The 16,174-nt window shown below is 43.1% G+C and overlaps 1 protein-coding gene across 8 annotated transcripts in view; it reads right to left on the bottom strand.

Annotated features, from left to right (window-relative positions):
- REEP1 (receptor accessory protein 1) overlaps window positions 1-16,174 on the bottom strand; it is a 189,918-nt gene that overhangs the window by 118,954 nt on the left and 54,790 nt on the right. For all 8 annotated transcript variants that reach the window (XM_082258547.1, XM_082258541.1, XM_082258544.1 and 5 more), the window contains exon 2: window positions 5,316-5,388. In XM_082258547.1, coding sequence (XP_082114673.1) covers window positions 5,316-5,388 — 73 coding nt within the window. The remainder of the gene's footprint in view (window positions 1-5,315; window positions 5,389-16,174) is intronic.

The raw sequence follows: 16,174 nt of genomic DNA, 5'->3' as shown, positions 1-16,174 counted from the left end.
TATATATATATATATATATAATGTTTGGGGGTTCTAACTAATTAATTTCTAGCAAAAAAAATACTGATTTTAACTTGTAAACAATAAATGTCAAAAATATGCTTGGTCTTTAAGGGGGTTAAAAACAATCATACATCATTATATTATTAAAAATATCTCAAATCTTTTAAGAATGTGTAAATTTGACGCTAGTTAGATTGTAAATAGTATAGGGACTTAAATGGTAGAGTCTCCAGAGACCTTTAGATGTGATCTGATCCATCTGACCACGCTTGTACTCTGCCTGAACCGACCCCTGGCTTGCTCTTTGACCACGTCTCTGCTTTATCCCTCTGTCTGCCAGTTGCCCATTGCCAACTACAGCCTGAACCTGACTACTTTGCTGCCTTCTGCTCTGCTCCTGATGTGCCTGCTAGTTATCGACCTGGCTTGCCTGACCCTACTGTGTGACCGGCCTTCCTTATATCTGCTGTCTGCTTTCTGCCAGCCTGCCAAGTGTCTGCTGCCTGTGACCTGCCAGCCTGCTAAGCATCTACTGCCTGTGACCAGCCAGTCTGCCAAGTACCTGCTGTCTGCCACCCACCAGCTTGCCAAGTACCTGCTGCCCTTCATCACGATCCAGCCTACATCCAAGTACACACAGACCTCACATCAGCAGCCTTCACCATCTGAACTTCTAGGCACACGTGCCACTCCTGGCTTCCGTGCCCCTTGTTTACATTATCAGGGGTACCCGGCCAGAGGTGTAAGAGATCGCCATCTTCTCCACGTCAGGCTCCATCTCCAGGTACGTGACACCTCCCATGACTCCGGGGACTCTACAATTTAAGTCCCTATACTATTTACAATCTAACTGCAATCAAATTTACACATTTAAAAAGATTTGATATGTATTTGCAATATGTATGAATAAAGATGTATGATTATTTATTATTGCCTTAATACTTATTAGTGGGGCCCCTGGGGTGTCTCCTCTCACCTGGGAAGTAAAGTTTGGCAAGCTCCCGGGCCCCACCTAGGGCTGCCCTAACTGCAGGGCTCAGCCAGGTCACTCTTGGCCATCGGGCAGAGCCGGTGTCCTGCCGAAAACTCAGTTACTTCCGGTGAGTGTACGCCAGGAATAATTGGAGATTTTGACCACTTGGTGTTTTCACACAACACCGGCGGCCTTTACTGTCCGGTAGATGCTATAATAAGTGCAGATTGTTAGTCCGCCCGCTAGTTGTCGCTGTCCTAGAGGCGGTCATGTTTTTGGTTACTAGCAGGCACACTAACAATCTCTACTATTTATAGCATCTACCGGAGTGTAAGGGCTGCTGGTGTTCTGTGAAAACACCAAGTGGTCAAAATCTCCATTATTCCTGGTGTACACTCACCGGAAGTAACGTCGTTGGAGAATTCGGCAAGTTGGAGTTTTCAGCAGAACAGGGGCTCACTGTTGGCTCCTCTATGTGACGTCCTTGCAATATCCTTGGCTAGCCAATCGGAGAAGCAATTTTATTTGTAAAATCATTGGAGATATATTTAAAGTCCCCTTTGTTACCTGAATATTTTGGCTTTGCACTTTATTAGGGATGATATTCTCCAATGGGATTATATGTTATATGACACCACTTAGCCTAATCCATTTAATTGTTCTACTACTTCTGAGTGACACAGGTAGTAAAAGAACAAGAAGACATAATTCTTGAAAATTTAACTTGTTTTTTTGGATCTCTAATTAATGAAATTCTTGTTATATCTCGTGATTGTGATACAGAGAAGCCAAGCGGACGTTACACCAAGAAATGAGAAGTTTATTAAAATGAGGGTCTTTGGGCCAATTGGTATCAATTGATATCATTATGCCTTTTCAGCAGGATTAACTGCTGTATTAGTCACAAGTGGTGGATTTGTCTTCTCTTATTGAATGTTGTAATAACTGATGTCTATTATACATCAAAAACTAAGTAAAAAGAATTTAAAAAAATATATTAAAAGAATAAAAAGGTAAGAAAACACTTAACCACTTGCCGACCGCCGCAAGTACATATACTGTGGCGGTCAGCCCCTCACAGGCAAAGTGACGTACCGATACGTCACTAGCCTGTGAGGCTCTGGGGAGCGAGCGCGCGCCGCCGGAGGCGCGCTCCTGCGCGGTCACGGACCGCTCGGCGATCGTCGGTGGAGAGGGAGAAAGGCAGGCGGCTAGTGTAAACGAGCTGCCTGTCATTCTCCCCTGTGTAGAAACAGTGATCATACGGTTCTACTATGTAGGACCGTTGATCACTGTTCCTACAGCTCAAGCCACAGCCAATCACAGTTAGAATCACGCCCCTAGGGACACACACCACCCCTCCCTCTCAAATAAAGTTAACCCCTTCACTACCAGTGTCATTTTACAGTAACAGTGCATATATATAGCACTGATTACTGTAGAAATGTCACTGGTAACCCCAAAAGTGTCAAAAATGTCAGTCAAGGGTGCAATCTGTCCGCCCCAATGTCGCAGTCCCGCAAAAAAAAACGCAGATCGCCGCCATTACGCGTTAAAAAAAAACAACAAAAATGGCAAAAATCTTTCCCTTTGTTAGTAAACGCGATAACTTTTGCGCAAACCAATCAAAATACGCTTTTTGCGATTTTTTTTTTACCAAACATATGTAGCATAAAAAAAATTGGCTGAAAATGTTAAAAAATTGCAAGGTCCCCTTTTACATGTGCGAGTATATAGCCAAAACATTTTGGTTTGGATAGAGTAAGAAATGGTTAGAACCCTAGTAAGTTTGCTGTCTGTGTACTGTTGGGGAGTCCCTCATGTAATCACCAGAAATAGTGCGAGAACCTTTTTCAAATCGGTGCAAGTCAGAGTCTCACTGATTTTAACAGTTCCATAGGCAGAAATAGGGTGTAACATCTTAAGCGATTTTAACCACTTGCTGTCCACCCCATAGCAGATTTACTGCTACAGAGTGGCCGCGCTGCGCAGAATCACGTGTGTATATATATATCTATGGGATTCTGCACTTTCAGGTTTTGGGGCATGAGCGCGCGCCGCCCCTGCCACGCTCCTACTGTGATTTTACACAGTGGGAGCTGATCAGCGGGTCCCACGGACCCAATGTCTACCGGGACCCGCAGATTGTTCAGTACTCTGACCAAATGATAGTCTGCCCATGTACAGAGGACATGAAACCTGCATTTCCAGGTACCAGGCGCTTGCGCACAGCAGGAGCCAATCAGTGGGTTTGGCAGACCCAATGTTCGCTGCCACCCAGCGATCGTTTGTTACACAGGCAGAACAGCAGTCTGCCTATGTAGACAAGGCAGATTGCCGTTCTGTCACTATACAGTAGAAGGCATTGATCATGTGTTCCTGCTAAGCAGGAACATGGATCAATGCCTTCTATTAGTAAAAGCACCTCCCCCACAGTAGTAAAACACTGATCAGGCACACAGTTAGCCCTTTGATCGCTCCTGATGTTAACCCCTTCCTTGCCAGTGTCATTAGTACAGTAACATTCCATATTTTTAGCATTGATCACTGTATTAGTGTCACTGGTCCCCAAAAAAAGTGTCAAAAGTGTCAGTTAGGTGTCCGATTTGTCCTCTGCAATATTGCAGTCCCGCTAGGAGTCGCTGATCACCGCCATTACTAGTAAAAAATAAATAAAAATTAAATTTTGGGCTATTTTCCTGGGATACATTTTACTGCTTTTCTTATTATATTTACCAAATTCTATACAGATTACTTAACACCACAAAATTATAACTGGTTCTGTCTTCTCTAGAAGAGGTGGGTAGGGGATGGAAACAAGGGACAGTGCTTGAAGGTGGGTAATGGGTGACTTGGGAAAGGTGAGTTGCTGCACCTGTTCTCTGGGAAAGAAAGCCCTGCTTTAACTACTTCCCGCTAACCGATGTATTAACTGCTTCCCGCAAACCGATGTACCTGTACGTCAGCTTGAAGAAGTGGTTGTCCTTGGATGATGCCTGCAGCTCGAGGCATCACCCCGGTACCGTTTTTTAGAGCTTTCTGGTTGGCTTTCTGGTGATAACCGATGCAGCTCAGCAGCTGCTCGCCCAATGTCACAGGGAGCTGAAGGGGATGTCCCGTCCCCCCCCACCTTTCGCCGCTCTGCTGACCCACCGGACCCACCGAATTCAGCTTAGATCGGGTCTCCAATGAAGTAACCTGGAAGCAACGTCACAACGTCACTTCTGGTTTACGCGGTGGCCAATGGCGCCGATTTTAAAAAGGTGACAGTATTAAAAAAAGAAGATTTTGCCATTTTGAATACTTTTAGATGCGGAGGAGGGGTTTGGGGTCTTTTAGACCCCAGATCCCTAAATTAAGAGTACCTGTCACTGCCTATTACTGTCACAAGGGATGTTTACATTCCTTGTGACAGCAATACAAGTGATCAGATTTTTTTTTTAAAGGAACAGTGAAAAATATAAAAAATAAAATAAATAGGAAAAAAAAGAAAAATATGTAAAGTGCCCCTGTCCCCGTGTGCTCGCACACCAAAGAAAACTCATACGTAAGTAACACCCGCAAATGTAAACGTTGTTGAAATCACACATGTGAGGTATCGCCGTGATCGTCAGAGCGAGAGCAATAACTCTAGGAAAAGACCTCCTCTGTAACTCTAAACTGGTAACCATTGAAAATTTTTAAAGCTTCACCTATGGAGATTTATAAGTACCATAGTTTGTCGCCGTTCCACGAGTGTGCGCAATTTTAAACCATAACATGTTAGGTATCTATTTACTTGCCATGACATCATCTTTTAGTCCTATAAGGATGATGATAGTCCTATAAGGATGCAGGACCCCTGACCCTCTGCCTGGAAAGTGATAATTGGCCCTGTGCTGATCACATGCACTCTCCCAAGAAAATACATTTTCTCTAGCAATACGCACCAAACTGAGCATGTGCAGCTTGTCCCCTAGTCTCTGCTCTATCAGGAGATGGTTTGGAGAAGTTGGAAGAAGTGGAGGATCAGAGAAGACAGGATCAAACAGCCTTTTTAAACAATGCAGAGAATTAACCCCTTAGGTTCCAAAGTGAGTATAACAAGCATGCTTTACTGCATGATTTGACTGTTTTGGGTTTAGTAACACTTTAAAGTAAGATCAAAGAAAATGACTGCTGATTAGCTGCCATGTGTTACTTCACTTTGCGAATCTTGCTTTTATGGAATAGGCCCATTTACAGAAGAACATAATTTATGTACAAATGGATCCTGTAATTATCTGCTTATCATTACTGAGGCAACCCTAATGCCAAACACAGAATAATGTGAAATTAGATGATTAAAATGAACACTTACATATTCTTTTATGTCTTTGGACTTAACAGCCTTGTAGGAATAATAGGCAGGATAAAGAGTGCCAAAGATCAGCCTGCAAAAGAGAAAGAAAAAGAAAATATGAGTACAAAATATTCCTGCAGTAATTGTAGTAGGATTAATATAACAAGATAATACCACTATTCTGGCTGGACAATGAAAGCAATGAGTGACAGCTATTGGTGACTGTTATCTTTTATTCTCATTTTATAAAATAGGCCCACAGTTCAGAACTATGGAAATGTGACCAATAATGGAATCACCATTAATAGAATATTTATTAGAAGGAGTTCAGCAATCTCACAGCCCAGTATTATTCTCTGGAAAAGTTAAAGCGCAGCTCCACCCACTTTTTAAATGTCCAGTCATTGCCATGCCCATCTGGAACACAATTATAAATGGCAATAAATATATATATATACATATATATATATATTTATATACCGTATTTTCCGGCGTATAAGACGACTGGGCGTATAAGACGACCCCCCTAATTTTCATCTACCGGTAATACTTATACTTGGGTTACCTTGGAGATATTATACTCGGCATATAAGACGACCCCCCATTTTTGGGGGATTTTTTTGAGGTTCAAAAGTCTTATACGCCAGAAAAATACAGTATATATATTTTTAAATATATATTTTTTTATTTGTAAATACTTTATTTCCAATTATTTTCTGCAGCACTTCCGGCTGCCTAGGTGATTTCGTCACTAGACAATTTGCATGGATTCCTGGAATAACGGCGCGTCTATCCCAGGAGTCGATGGGAATTGCCTAATACTGAAATCTTGCGTTATTTCCAAACTAGAAACCTCTGATTAACTAGGTGCTATAGAAATATGGCGGGAATGTCCGCCTACGCCGCCATTCCTGTGGCAACCTGTCAGGAAGAAAGAGCCCCGCGCAGTGGCATTAGTGCAGAGGAATGAGATCGGGAGGTGCATGCTGGGTAGCCATTTGCACCGAATCCCGAAAATGAATCCAAGAGGGCTTCAGATGCCCACAGCAGAGATGGACCCTGCCTGCGTCCGAGATCAGGTTCGTTTTGCATGATTTAGACATAAAATAAAAAGGACCACAGTAATGTCATTATCTAAATGTTGCAGTTGAAGTGAACACAATTACGGCAGAGTATTTAAACCAAAACGAATTGGGGGACTGGAACTCCGCTTTAAGGTTTGTTTCTGCTGCCATGTGCCCTTCACCCTCTTCCGCTTTATTTGGACATTATAGCAATTTTACCAAGGAGAAATTACATTTTGGGATTTCAGTATGAAGTCATTGCACAGAGGCCTTACATGCTGAGTGTGTAAAAATTTTACCCTGGCCTTCACTTTGTGCATTTAATTAGCTAAAGTGCACGCTAAGGATGTGCAGAATAAAATCATGTGACAAGTAAAGTCCTTCTATTCACACATGGGTAGATAAACAAGATTTAAATGGTTTTGTTTTAAAACATTCTCCTGTAACCTTTGAATTGGTCTTTTTACAAGCTTTGGAGTTTTTCAGAAAATAAAATCAGAATTTAATTCACAAGTTACAGGAAAATGTTTTAAAATGTAATCATTTTTATCTTGCGTATCTATACATGCGATTTATGAAGTACATTGCTTATGTGGGCTCTAATATATATATATATATATATATATATATACACACAACGTAGGTGGTACCCCCCGGATACTCTCCAAAAGTAGGAGAACATACTGTATATGTGGCTCTCTAAAAACAGGAGAACACATAAAGTAAGTGGCTCTACAAAAAAACAGGAGAACCTACTGTACATGTGGCTTTCTGTTTTTTTTTATTTTATTTTATTTAGCATAAATACCAAGTGGATGGGTGTCAGTGGATTAGAAAGACAGGAATGTCTATTTTTTTCCACAGATACTTGGAATTAAATGAACATACGATATACGTATAAAGATATTTATCTAGTTAAGCTTTATTTTTAAATAATAGAGACGGGGATCAACCCCACCACAGCCTTAAAAGTTAACTTTTATTAAATTCTACCTTAATAAAATAAATTATATAAATTGAAGTCTATCAAACTTCCATGTTGAAGTGTCTATGCTGTACCGTAAATCACCAGAATGCAGGTTACTAAAGTTTTATGTGAACACTGGAGAGGAAAAATGCTCCTCATCAGTAGCTGGTACAGTCACCAACAGCAGGAGTGTCTATACCTTGCCTTTATCCTGCCCTTGGGGCACTATTCCTCCCATTCATACGAGACACTATTCTGCCAACTGACAGTGGCTATGGGGCACCATTTCTCCCATTGACACCAGCAATAAAGCACCATTTCTCCCATTGACACCAGCAATGGGGCACCTCTTCTCCCATTGACACCAGCAATGGGGCACCATTTCTCCCATTGACACCAGCAATGGGGCACCTCTTCTCCCATTGACACCAGCAATGGGGCACCATTTCTCCCATTGACACCAGCAAAGGGGCACCATTTCTCCCATTGTCACCAGCAATGGGGCACCTCTTCTCCCATTGACACCAGCAAAGGGGCACCATTTCTCCCATTGACACCAGCAATGGGGCACCATTTCTCCCATTGACACCAGCAATGGGGAACCATTTCTCCCATTGACACCAGCAATGGGGCACTATTTCTCCCATTGACACCAGCAATGGGGCACCATTTCTCCCATTGACCCCAGCAATGAAGCACCATTTCTCCCATTGACACCAGCAATGGGGCACCTCTTCTCCCATTGACACCAGCAATGGGGCACCATTTCTCCCATTGACACCAGCAATGGGGCACCATTTCTCCCATTGACACCAGCAATGGGGCACTATTTCTCCCATTGACACCAGCAATGGGGCACCATTTCTCCCATTGACACCAGCAATGGGGCACCATTTCTCCCATTGACACTAGCAATGGGGCACCATTTCTCTCTTTGACACCAGCAATGGGGCACTATTTCTCCCACTGACACCAGCAATGGGGCACTATTACTCCCATTGACACCAGCAATGGGGCATCATTTCTCCCATTGACACCAGCAATGGGGCACCATTTCTCCCACTGACACCAGCAATGAAGCACCATTCTCCCACTGACACCAGCAATGGGGCACTGCTCCTCCACCTAATACCACATTTCAACTCCCGCTGGCCACAGTCTATACCTTTCCTTTATCCTGCCCTTGGGGCACATACAAGACACTATTCTGCCAATTGACAGTGGCTATGGGGCACCATTTCTCCCATTGACACCAGCAATGGGGCACAATTTCTCCCATTGACACCAGCAATGGGGAACCATTTCTCCCACTGACACAATCAACAGGGAACCATTTCTCCCATTGACACTAGCAATGGGACACCATTTCTCCCACTGACACCAGCAATGGGGCACTATTTCTCCCACTGACACCAGTAATGGGGCACCATTTTTCCCATTGACACCAGTAATGAAGCATCATTCTCCCACTGACACCAGCAATGGGGCACTGTTCCTCCACCTAATACCAAATTTCAACTCCCGCTGGCCACAGTCTGGTCCCCCTAAAGTCTGAAGGACCTGGCCTTTTGTTTCAGAAAGTTTGGAGACTCCTGGCCTATAGGGTAGTCAGTATATGACCTACCCACTCCCTATCTACAGGCAAGGATATTGGGGTAAATGTAAGAGTAAGTGCCATAAAAGGTATTGAAAGAAAGAAAACTGGTGATCACTGGTGGAGAGAGGACGGTTTAGTACAGTACTATGGCCAGGCTGGAGTTGGGAATTGTGGCATGCTGGAATTTAGGAAGATAGCCAAGTCCTGCAGTAGCCACTCTTTCGCCTGGTACACACGATGAGATTATCGGACAAACAATCGTCCTTTTTTTTTTTTTTTTTTTGCATGCTAATCTCCTACCAAAAAGGAAGCGTTTACTAAAGTTATGAAAACTCTCGTATGACAGAATACTAATTCGGAAGTGATGTAATGTGTTGTAGTGTATTTGTACTGTATTTTCGAATGACAGCTATACTGATTAAACTAAAATTGTACGATCTGGTTTCATGCAAAAAAATTTTTTGTGCATGTCCGATCGGAAAATATCGGATGAACTGTCATGAAAAGCTCTGTACTAACGATCAGATTATCGTGCGATTGCTACGATTATCTAATTTTTCATACGATTTTCAGATTGTGTGTATGGGGCTTAAGTGGTAGTTGCTAGCTGGGCCTATTGATACATGCAGCGTGGCTCGACTCCGCCCCACCCCCCCACATTTTCCTCACAGGCTGTGATTGACAGCAGCAGGGGCCAATGACTCCCATTGCTGCCTCTATGTCCAGTGAGGAGAGAACTCTTGCTCCCAGGCAAAGCAATGGACTGAGATCAGGCTCAGGTAAGTATTTTGGGGAGACTGGGGGAGGGGGGTGGGTAGTAGAGCTGAACACAGAAGATTATTTATCCTAATGGAGACTGTAGAAAATGGATGAGAGCATATGGGGCACTATGTGGGATTTTAAGGGTACTGTCTCAGACAAATAAATTCATTGTGGAAAAGAGAATGCATTAAGTTAAAAAAAAAAAAAAAAAAACCTTTTGCCTTTACAACATTAACCTGAGCAATCATCTGAAGGTAATTGCATCAGCCAAATACCCAGAGTCTGTGCACGGCTAGCATTTAGCTTGGGAACATGTTCACAACTTCACCTCTTGGTACATCAGCTGTATATTATTATTAAAGAGGAAGGAAGCTTCCATCTTTAAGTTTTACCTATATTAAGGCTTACCTATAGGGAGTGTAAATATCTCCCAAACATGCACCGTTTAGGAGATATTTACTGAGCTAGCAGCCAGTTACGTCATTGGCGCATGCGCTCTGAAGGAAGGGCCACCCGTGCCGTTTCTTCAAAGCAGTGTGTCGTGACTGGCGGCTCCCGCGCGCATGCCCGGGAGTGACGTCATCGTGGCTCTGGCCAGTCACAGGACTTGGGCCGCAAACCCGGAAGGAAGACCGGGTAGAGATGGACGCTGCCTCAATTGATGGCATCGCATCACTGGAATGCTTTGTTTTTAGGTAAGTTTAACATAATGTGTTAGTATGTGATGCATACTAGCACATTATGCCTTTGCCTTGCAGGTAAGAAAAAAAAAAGGCAGTGGTTTACAACTGCTTTAATAAAATAAAAGTTCTCTGGTCATTCCATTGACGCACTTGCCCATTTTAACTAAAATATCAGCGTGGGCTGGTCCTTTTGAAAAGGCAATCAAGCTAGGCATGGAAAAGCTATTCATTCAAGTGTGATGGGATTTATAATTGTCTATTGCTGCTTAGCAATAAGTATGAGTACGAGCAGTTACAGAATATTTTCTTTACTGGATAACAGATTTGTTTATCTATGACCATTTTTATAGCCCCAGGATTTTTTTAGCCTTCCAGGCTTGGGTGACTTCATATATATATAGTAAATGGAAAAAAAAAAACGATATACAATTGATGAATGCATATACAATTACTACACAAGCCATGTTGTAATTTATTGTTATTAAATGTGACCTCTCCTTTTTTTTAAATATGCAGCTGCTGTCATTTTCTGTAAAATTCAAAGCAATAGGGCAACTTGGAAGCATTCTATACAGCGTTGGTGTACAGAACACCCCCTTCCCCTAAAAATCTAATTTCCTGTTTGTGTGATTGGCTCACTGATTTTTTTTCTAAAGTATACACTAAGATACAAGTCACACTTTAGGCATCCTCTGCAATACGAATTTCAATTTTGCTGAGATACTTCCTAGGGGATAAATACTTCTGAAAGAGAGCAGACCCTTGCGCTTTTCTCATCAGAACACACCAGGTGATTATAATGTACCAGACCCTCCCATTCAGATTCACTCTGCAAAGGATATGATGAAACAAATAGCTACTTCTTCTGAGCAACAAAAGGTAGGGATCTGATGGGTTTTTGTTTTTTTGTTCATTTGTTTTTTATCACCAAAAAAAGTGGAGTTACTATTTAACAAAATAAAAGCTTAAGAGGATGACAATGTGTTGATCGGGCAGGAAGTCCCTGATTTGGATTCTGGAGTCTGGCCAGGTTGAATGAGGATGGGTTCCACTCTAGGTCAGGATTTCCACCTTGCAGATGTCACAGGTGGTGGGCAGCCATAAAAGACAGGAAGCGTCTGCCTAAGGTTGGAAAGTTGTGTTCCTCTCAGATAGCGAGCAAGATAGCCAGAAATCTGAAAGTTCATATTTGTGTGTAAGCTAGCTGTACCCTCTGCAGGAAAACCTGCTGCTATACTTCTGTGGCTGAAATTGACCTATGTGCATAGGCTGATTATTTCATGCTAGCGTAGCAACAGAAATATTCTTAATATGGAATGATCACCAGATATATCCATTAGCCTCTGCTAGATTGTTCTCTGCTGCTCTGTGCCAAATCTTTCTATCATCTAAATGAATTCTTTGAAAAGTGCATGTTGCCTAAATGGAGACCATCTGCCAGTCAGCGTTGCTCCCCGGAGATGTCTTCTCTCCTTGCCTTTGGTAGACAGATGAGTAGTCAATCAGGGAAACAAAGGTGTGGGTGGTTTACCACCCTGAGTTACAAGCTCTGCACTGCGAAGCATGAGATGAGACTAGGAAAACATTTTTGCTCAATTACAGTATGCTCCTTTATGGACACAATCATGAGATTATTAAGACTAATAAATTAATTACTATCATTATTCTTGTGCCAGACACACCCATAGCAGCAAGATTGTGAATCCACCATAAAGAGCAGGAGACCCAGATATGTGAGGCTTACAAGAGAACTAAACCCAAGCACAAAACTGTAATACTGTATAATGCAGTTTACCAGTTGTTAGACCTCATTCACACTTGGCATTTGGAAATGTGGGCAGAATCGACACGATTCTACCCACAAATCCAAATCATGGGGCAATCGGTGCAAAGCGCGTTTGGGTGCCATTCATTTTAAATGGCAATCCAAATGCAGTGAAATTTTGCTGCAATTGTGCTTCAATAGTAGCAAAACACGACTTTAAAAATTGCGTGAAGCTTGTTGCCAAAAAAAGGAGCACAAGCTTTGAAGTTAATGTGCTGCCCTATGCGTGACACACAGAATCGGGTGAAGACCACTCGAACACTGAGAGTAACGAGAATGCGACTTCCCACTACGTGGAGTGTGAATGGGGCCTTAAATATGGTGGCTGCATTGGGTCCTAGTTTTTTGGCTAAAGCCCCGTACACACGTACCGATGGTCGGCATACAAATGTTCCTCTTTTCTCCCCGGGATGTCGGTGTCTGCTGAAAAGTGCAAAGACAGCACAAGGACAGCACAAGAATTTTGTCCGCCGACTGCAGAAGTGATGTCATGTAATGGTTAACTTTCCCTGTGTTTTCTATTTTCTGAGCATGCCCAGTCTTGCAAATCTGCGGTCTGTCGGCCGAATTCTGTACTGACAGGCGAACAATCGTCCGTTCTGGTGTCGGCATACAAAAATTTTCATGTTTGCAAGAAAGACTTTTGTCCGCGGATTGTGCGCAGACATCTGTCGGAGGCACCATACTAACACGCGTACAATCGGCAGATCCTTCGTCCACCGACGTTTGTATGCCGACGATCGGTACGTGTGTACGGGCCTTAAGAATATTTTTACCAAGTACTGAAAATGCCAGTTGATTTTACCAGTGTCCTTGTCTTTTCCTATGATGTGAACCTGAAGCAAAACAAAGTCATTAATTTGATGTAACCTGCTAATCCTATCATCCCCTTGGAGTTTGAAGTACAACAAAAGACAAAACTTTTTGTCTTTCATTTTGAATAAAATAAAGCTGGGTAGATTAAAATTCAGAAGGTTCAACTGGAACCAGATGAATTTCGATGTGTGCAGCCTAGAGCCCCATACACACGTAGCGATTGTCGGCCGTAAATATTCGGCCGACGACCGATCGGCCGATTGTAGGCTTGTTAGTATGATGCTTCCGACAGCCCACAGCGCATTTTCGGCTGAACAGAATCTGTCGTGCAGGCATTAAAATTTTTGTTGGCCAACACCAGAACGGCTGATTGTTCGCCAGTCAGTACAGATTTCGGCCGACAGACAGCAGATTTGCAAGACTGGGCATGCTCAGAAAAGAAAAAAGACAAGGAAAGTTAACCATCACATGACATCACTTCTGCAGTCGGCTGTTGTTGGCCGACAAAATTTGTGTGCAGTCTTTTGCAGTTTTCAACAGACACGACAGCTCTGGACAAAAGACGGTCGATCGTTCGGCCGACAATCAGTACGTGTGTACGGGGCTTTAGGCTCCTTTCACACACTATGTCCGTCAAACGGACTCCGCTTTTCAGAAGGATGACAGCTGTGTCTCCGCGCTGTGTGCGGAGACACAGCTGTCAGTTCCCCATGTATCTCTATGGGGGAAATCGGATGGGAACGAACCGTCGGTCCGTTCTCATCCGATCCTGTCCGATCCGATCCGCTGGACGGATGGAAAATAGGGTTTACATCCGTCCAGATTTGACGGATCGGATCGGGTCGGATGTCAGCGGACATGTCTCTGCTGCCATCCGATGCCCCATAGGAATGCATGGGGGGACCGTTCAGATCCGTCAAAAAAACAGACAGGCGGATCTGAAAGGTCCGCCTGTGTGAAAGGGGCCTAAGGCCCCTTTCACACATACGGTCCGTTCAGTTCATCAGTTCAGTCATGTCAAAATGTATCAGTTTTCCATCCGTTTTTCATCCATTTTTCATCCGTTTTTCATCCGTTTTTCAGCAGTTATCATCCGTTTTTTTGTCAGTTGTTATCTGTTTTTCATCTGTTGTCATCCGTTTTTCATCCATTGTCATCCGTTTTTCGTCCGATCCGTTGTTTTGACGGATGAAAAATAGGGCATTCATCCGTTCAAAAAAACGGACATTGACGGAAGTGGATAAAAACGGATGTTAACTGATGATCATCCGTTGTCATCCGTTTTTACATAGAGATACATTGACGTCTGTTTTTTATCCGTCAACGGATGGATGAAAAACGGACAAATGGACAGAATGTGTGAAAGGGGCCTAAGGCCCCTTTCACACAGGCGGACCGTTCAGATCCGCCTGTCAGTTTTTTTGGCGGATCTAAACGGTCACCCCATGCATCTCTATGAGGCAGCGGATCTCAGCAGAGACATGTCTGCTGACATCCGATCCGTCAAATCTGGACGGATGGAAACCCTATTTTCCATCCATCCAGCGGATCGGATGGGATTGGATGAGAACGGACAGACGGTCCGTTCCCATCCGATTCCCCCATAGAGATGCATTGGGACCTGACAGCTGTGTCTCCGCACACAGCACAGAGACACAGCTGTCATCCTCCCCGCTGAGAAAAACGTGTGTGAAAGGGGCCTTAGGTTGCCACCTCATCCCTTTAAACCAGGACACACATTAATTACACAGGTTCTGAGGCTGATTACAGTGGTAATTAAACTCACTTAGTGCCTTATTTACAAAGTATGTTAGATCAGCCTCAGAACCTGTGTAATTAATATATGTCCTGGTTTAAAGGGATGAGGTGGCAACCCTAGTGCAGCCTCTCTGTTCGACAGAAGCTGATCGTAAAATCCACTTCTGTCAAATGGAAACTCCTGAAAACCTTTGATCAGCAGCTTGCAGCCAATTGGCTACAGTGCTGATCAGTGTATGACAACGTCCCACCGAGTGGGGGGGGGGGGGGTCTAGTGGGTGGTTGGTTTCCTGCATCCACCTTGCTTGTGTTAGTTCTCTTTTTGGTTCAGCCTGCTGTCTGAATGGAAATAAAAAACACAAGCCATCTGTAGGGAGACTTCTAACCCCTGTCATTTTTGGTTTGCCATCTGTGCCACATTGTGGAGATTTCACTTCCTGTCCCATAGGCAAAACAGGAAGTGAGAAGTAATCCCTCCATAGTCAGGAACTCTCTGGTTGTCTCCAGGGTCACCAGAACTAGCATTTTGTTGAAAGTTTTCTCATCTATTCCTTTTCTAGTGATAACTCAAAATATGGGATTTCCTTTAATTTCCATTTACCACATCAAGACCGCAATATGTATATATGTATATATGTTCCGGCTTTGAAGTGGTTTACCGGGGTGATGAAGCTAACAGCCATAACCCCAGTATTGTTTTTTTCTGGCTTTCTCATAAAAGTGAGGGCAACTCATGAGCCGCTGAAACGCTTCCAGAAGCAGCGGGAGGGAATGCCCCCCCGATGACCCCCCACCACCACCACTCGCTGGTGTCTCTCAGGCTTACTTTTTTTTTACAGCACACCTGAGAAATGATCCAATGTTGGTCCCTGAGGCGATCAAAGACTAGATTGCTTGATCGCTTCTATGGCCTTGGAGGACCAGAGCGATGTCATGACGTCACTTCCAGTCCAGGGTGAAAGTAAACAATTTTTTTTTTTAAAGCAAAAGATCATACTTTTTATATATATATATATATATATATATATATATATATATATATATTGCTTTTAAAAAGGCAAAGGAGAGATTTTTGGGTCATTTTTTTTACCCTAGATCTCTCCATAAAGAGGACCTGCCGTCTTTGTTTCTATTATAAGGGATAATTACATTCATTGTAATAGGAATAAAAGTGATTTAAAAAAAAAAAAAAGACACTGTAAAAAATAAATAAATAATAATTAAAAAACAATTTTAAGCGCCGCCATCTCTCCGTGCTTGCGTGCAGAAGTGAACGCATACGTAAGTCGCGCACACATATGTAAACGTATTTCGCACCACACATGTGAAAGATTCCCACGAAGGTTAGAGAGAGAGCAATCATTTTAGGGCTAGACCTCCTCAGGTAACAAAAAAGGATAACGTC

This window comes from Pelophylax lessonae (genome assembly GCF_965119305.1).
Source record: "Pelophylax lessonae genome assembly, chromosome: 1".
NCBI classification, from domain to species: Eukaryota; Metazoa; Chordata; class Amphibia; order Anura; family Ranidae; genus Pelophylax; species Pelophylax lessonae.
This window is presented reverse-complemented; position numbering and strand designations above follow the sequence as displayed.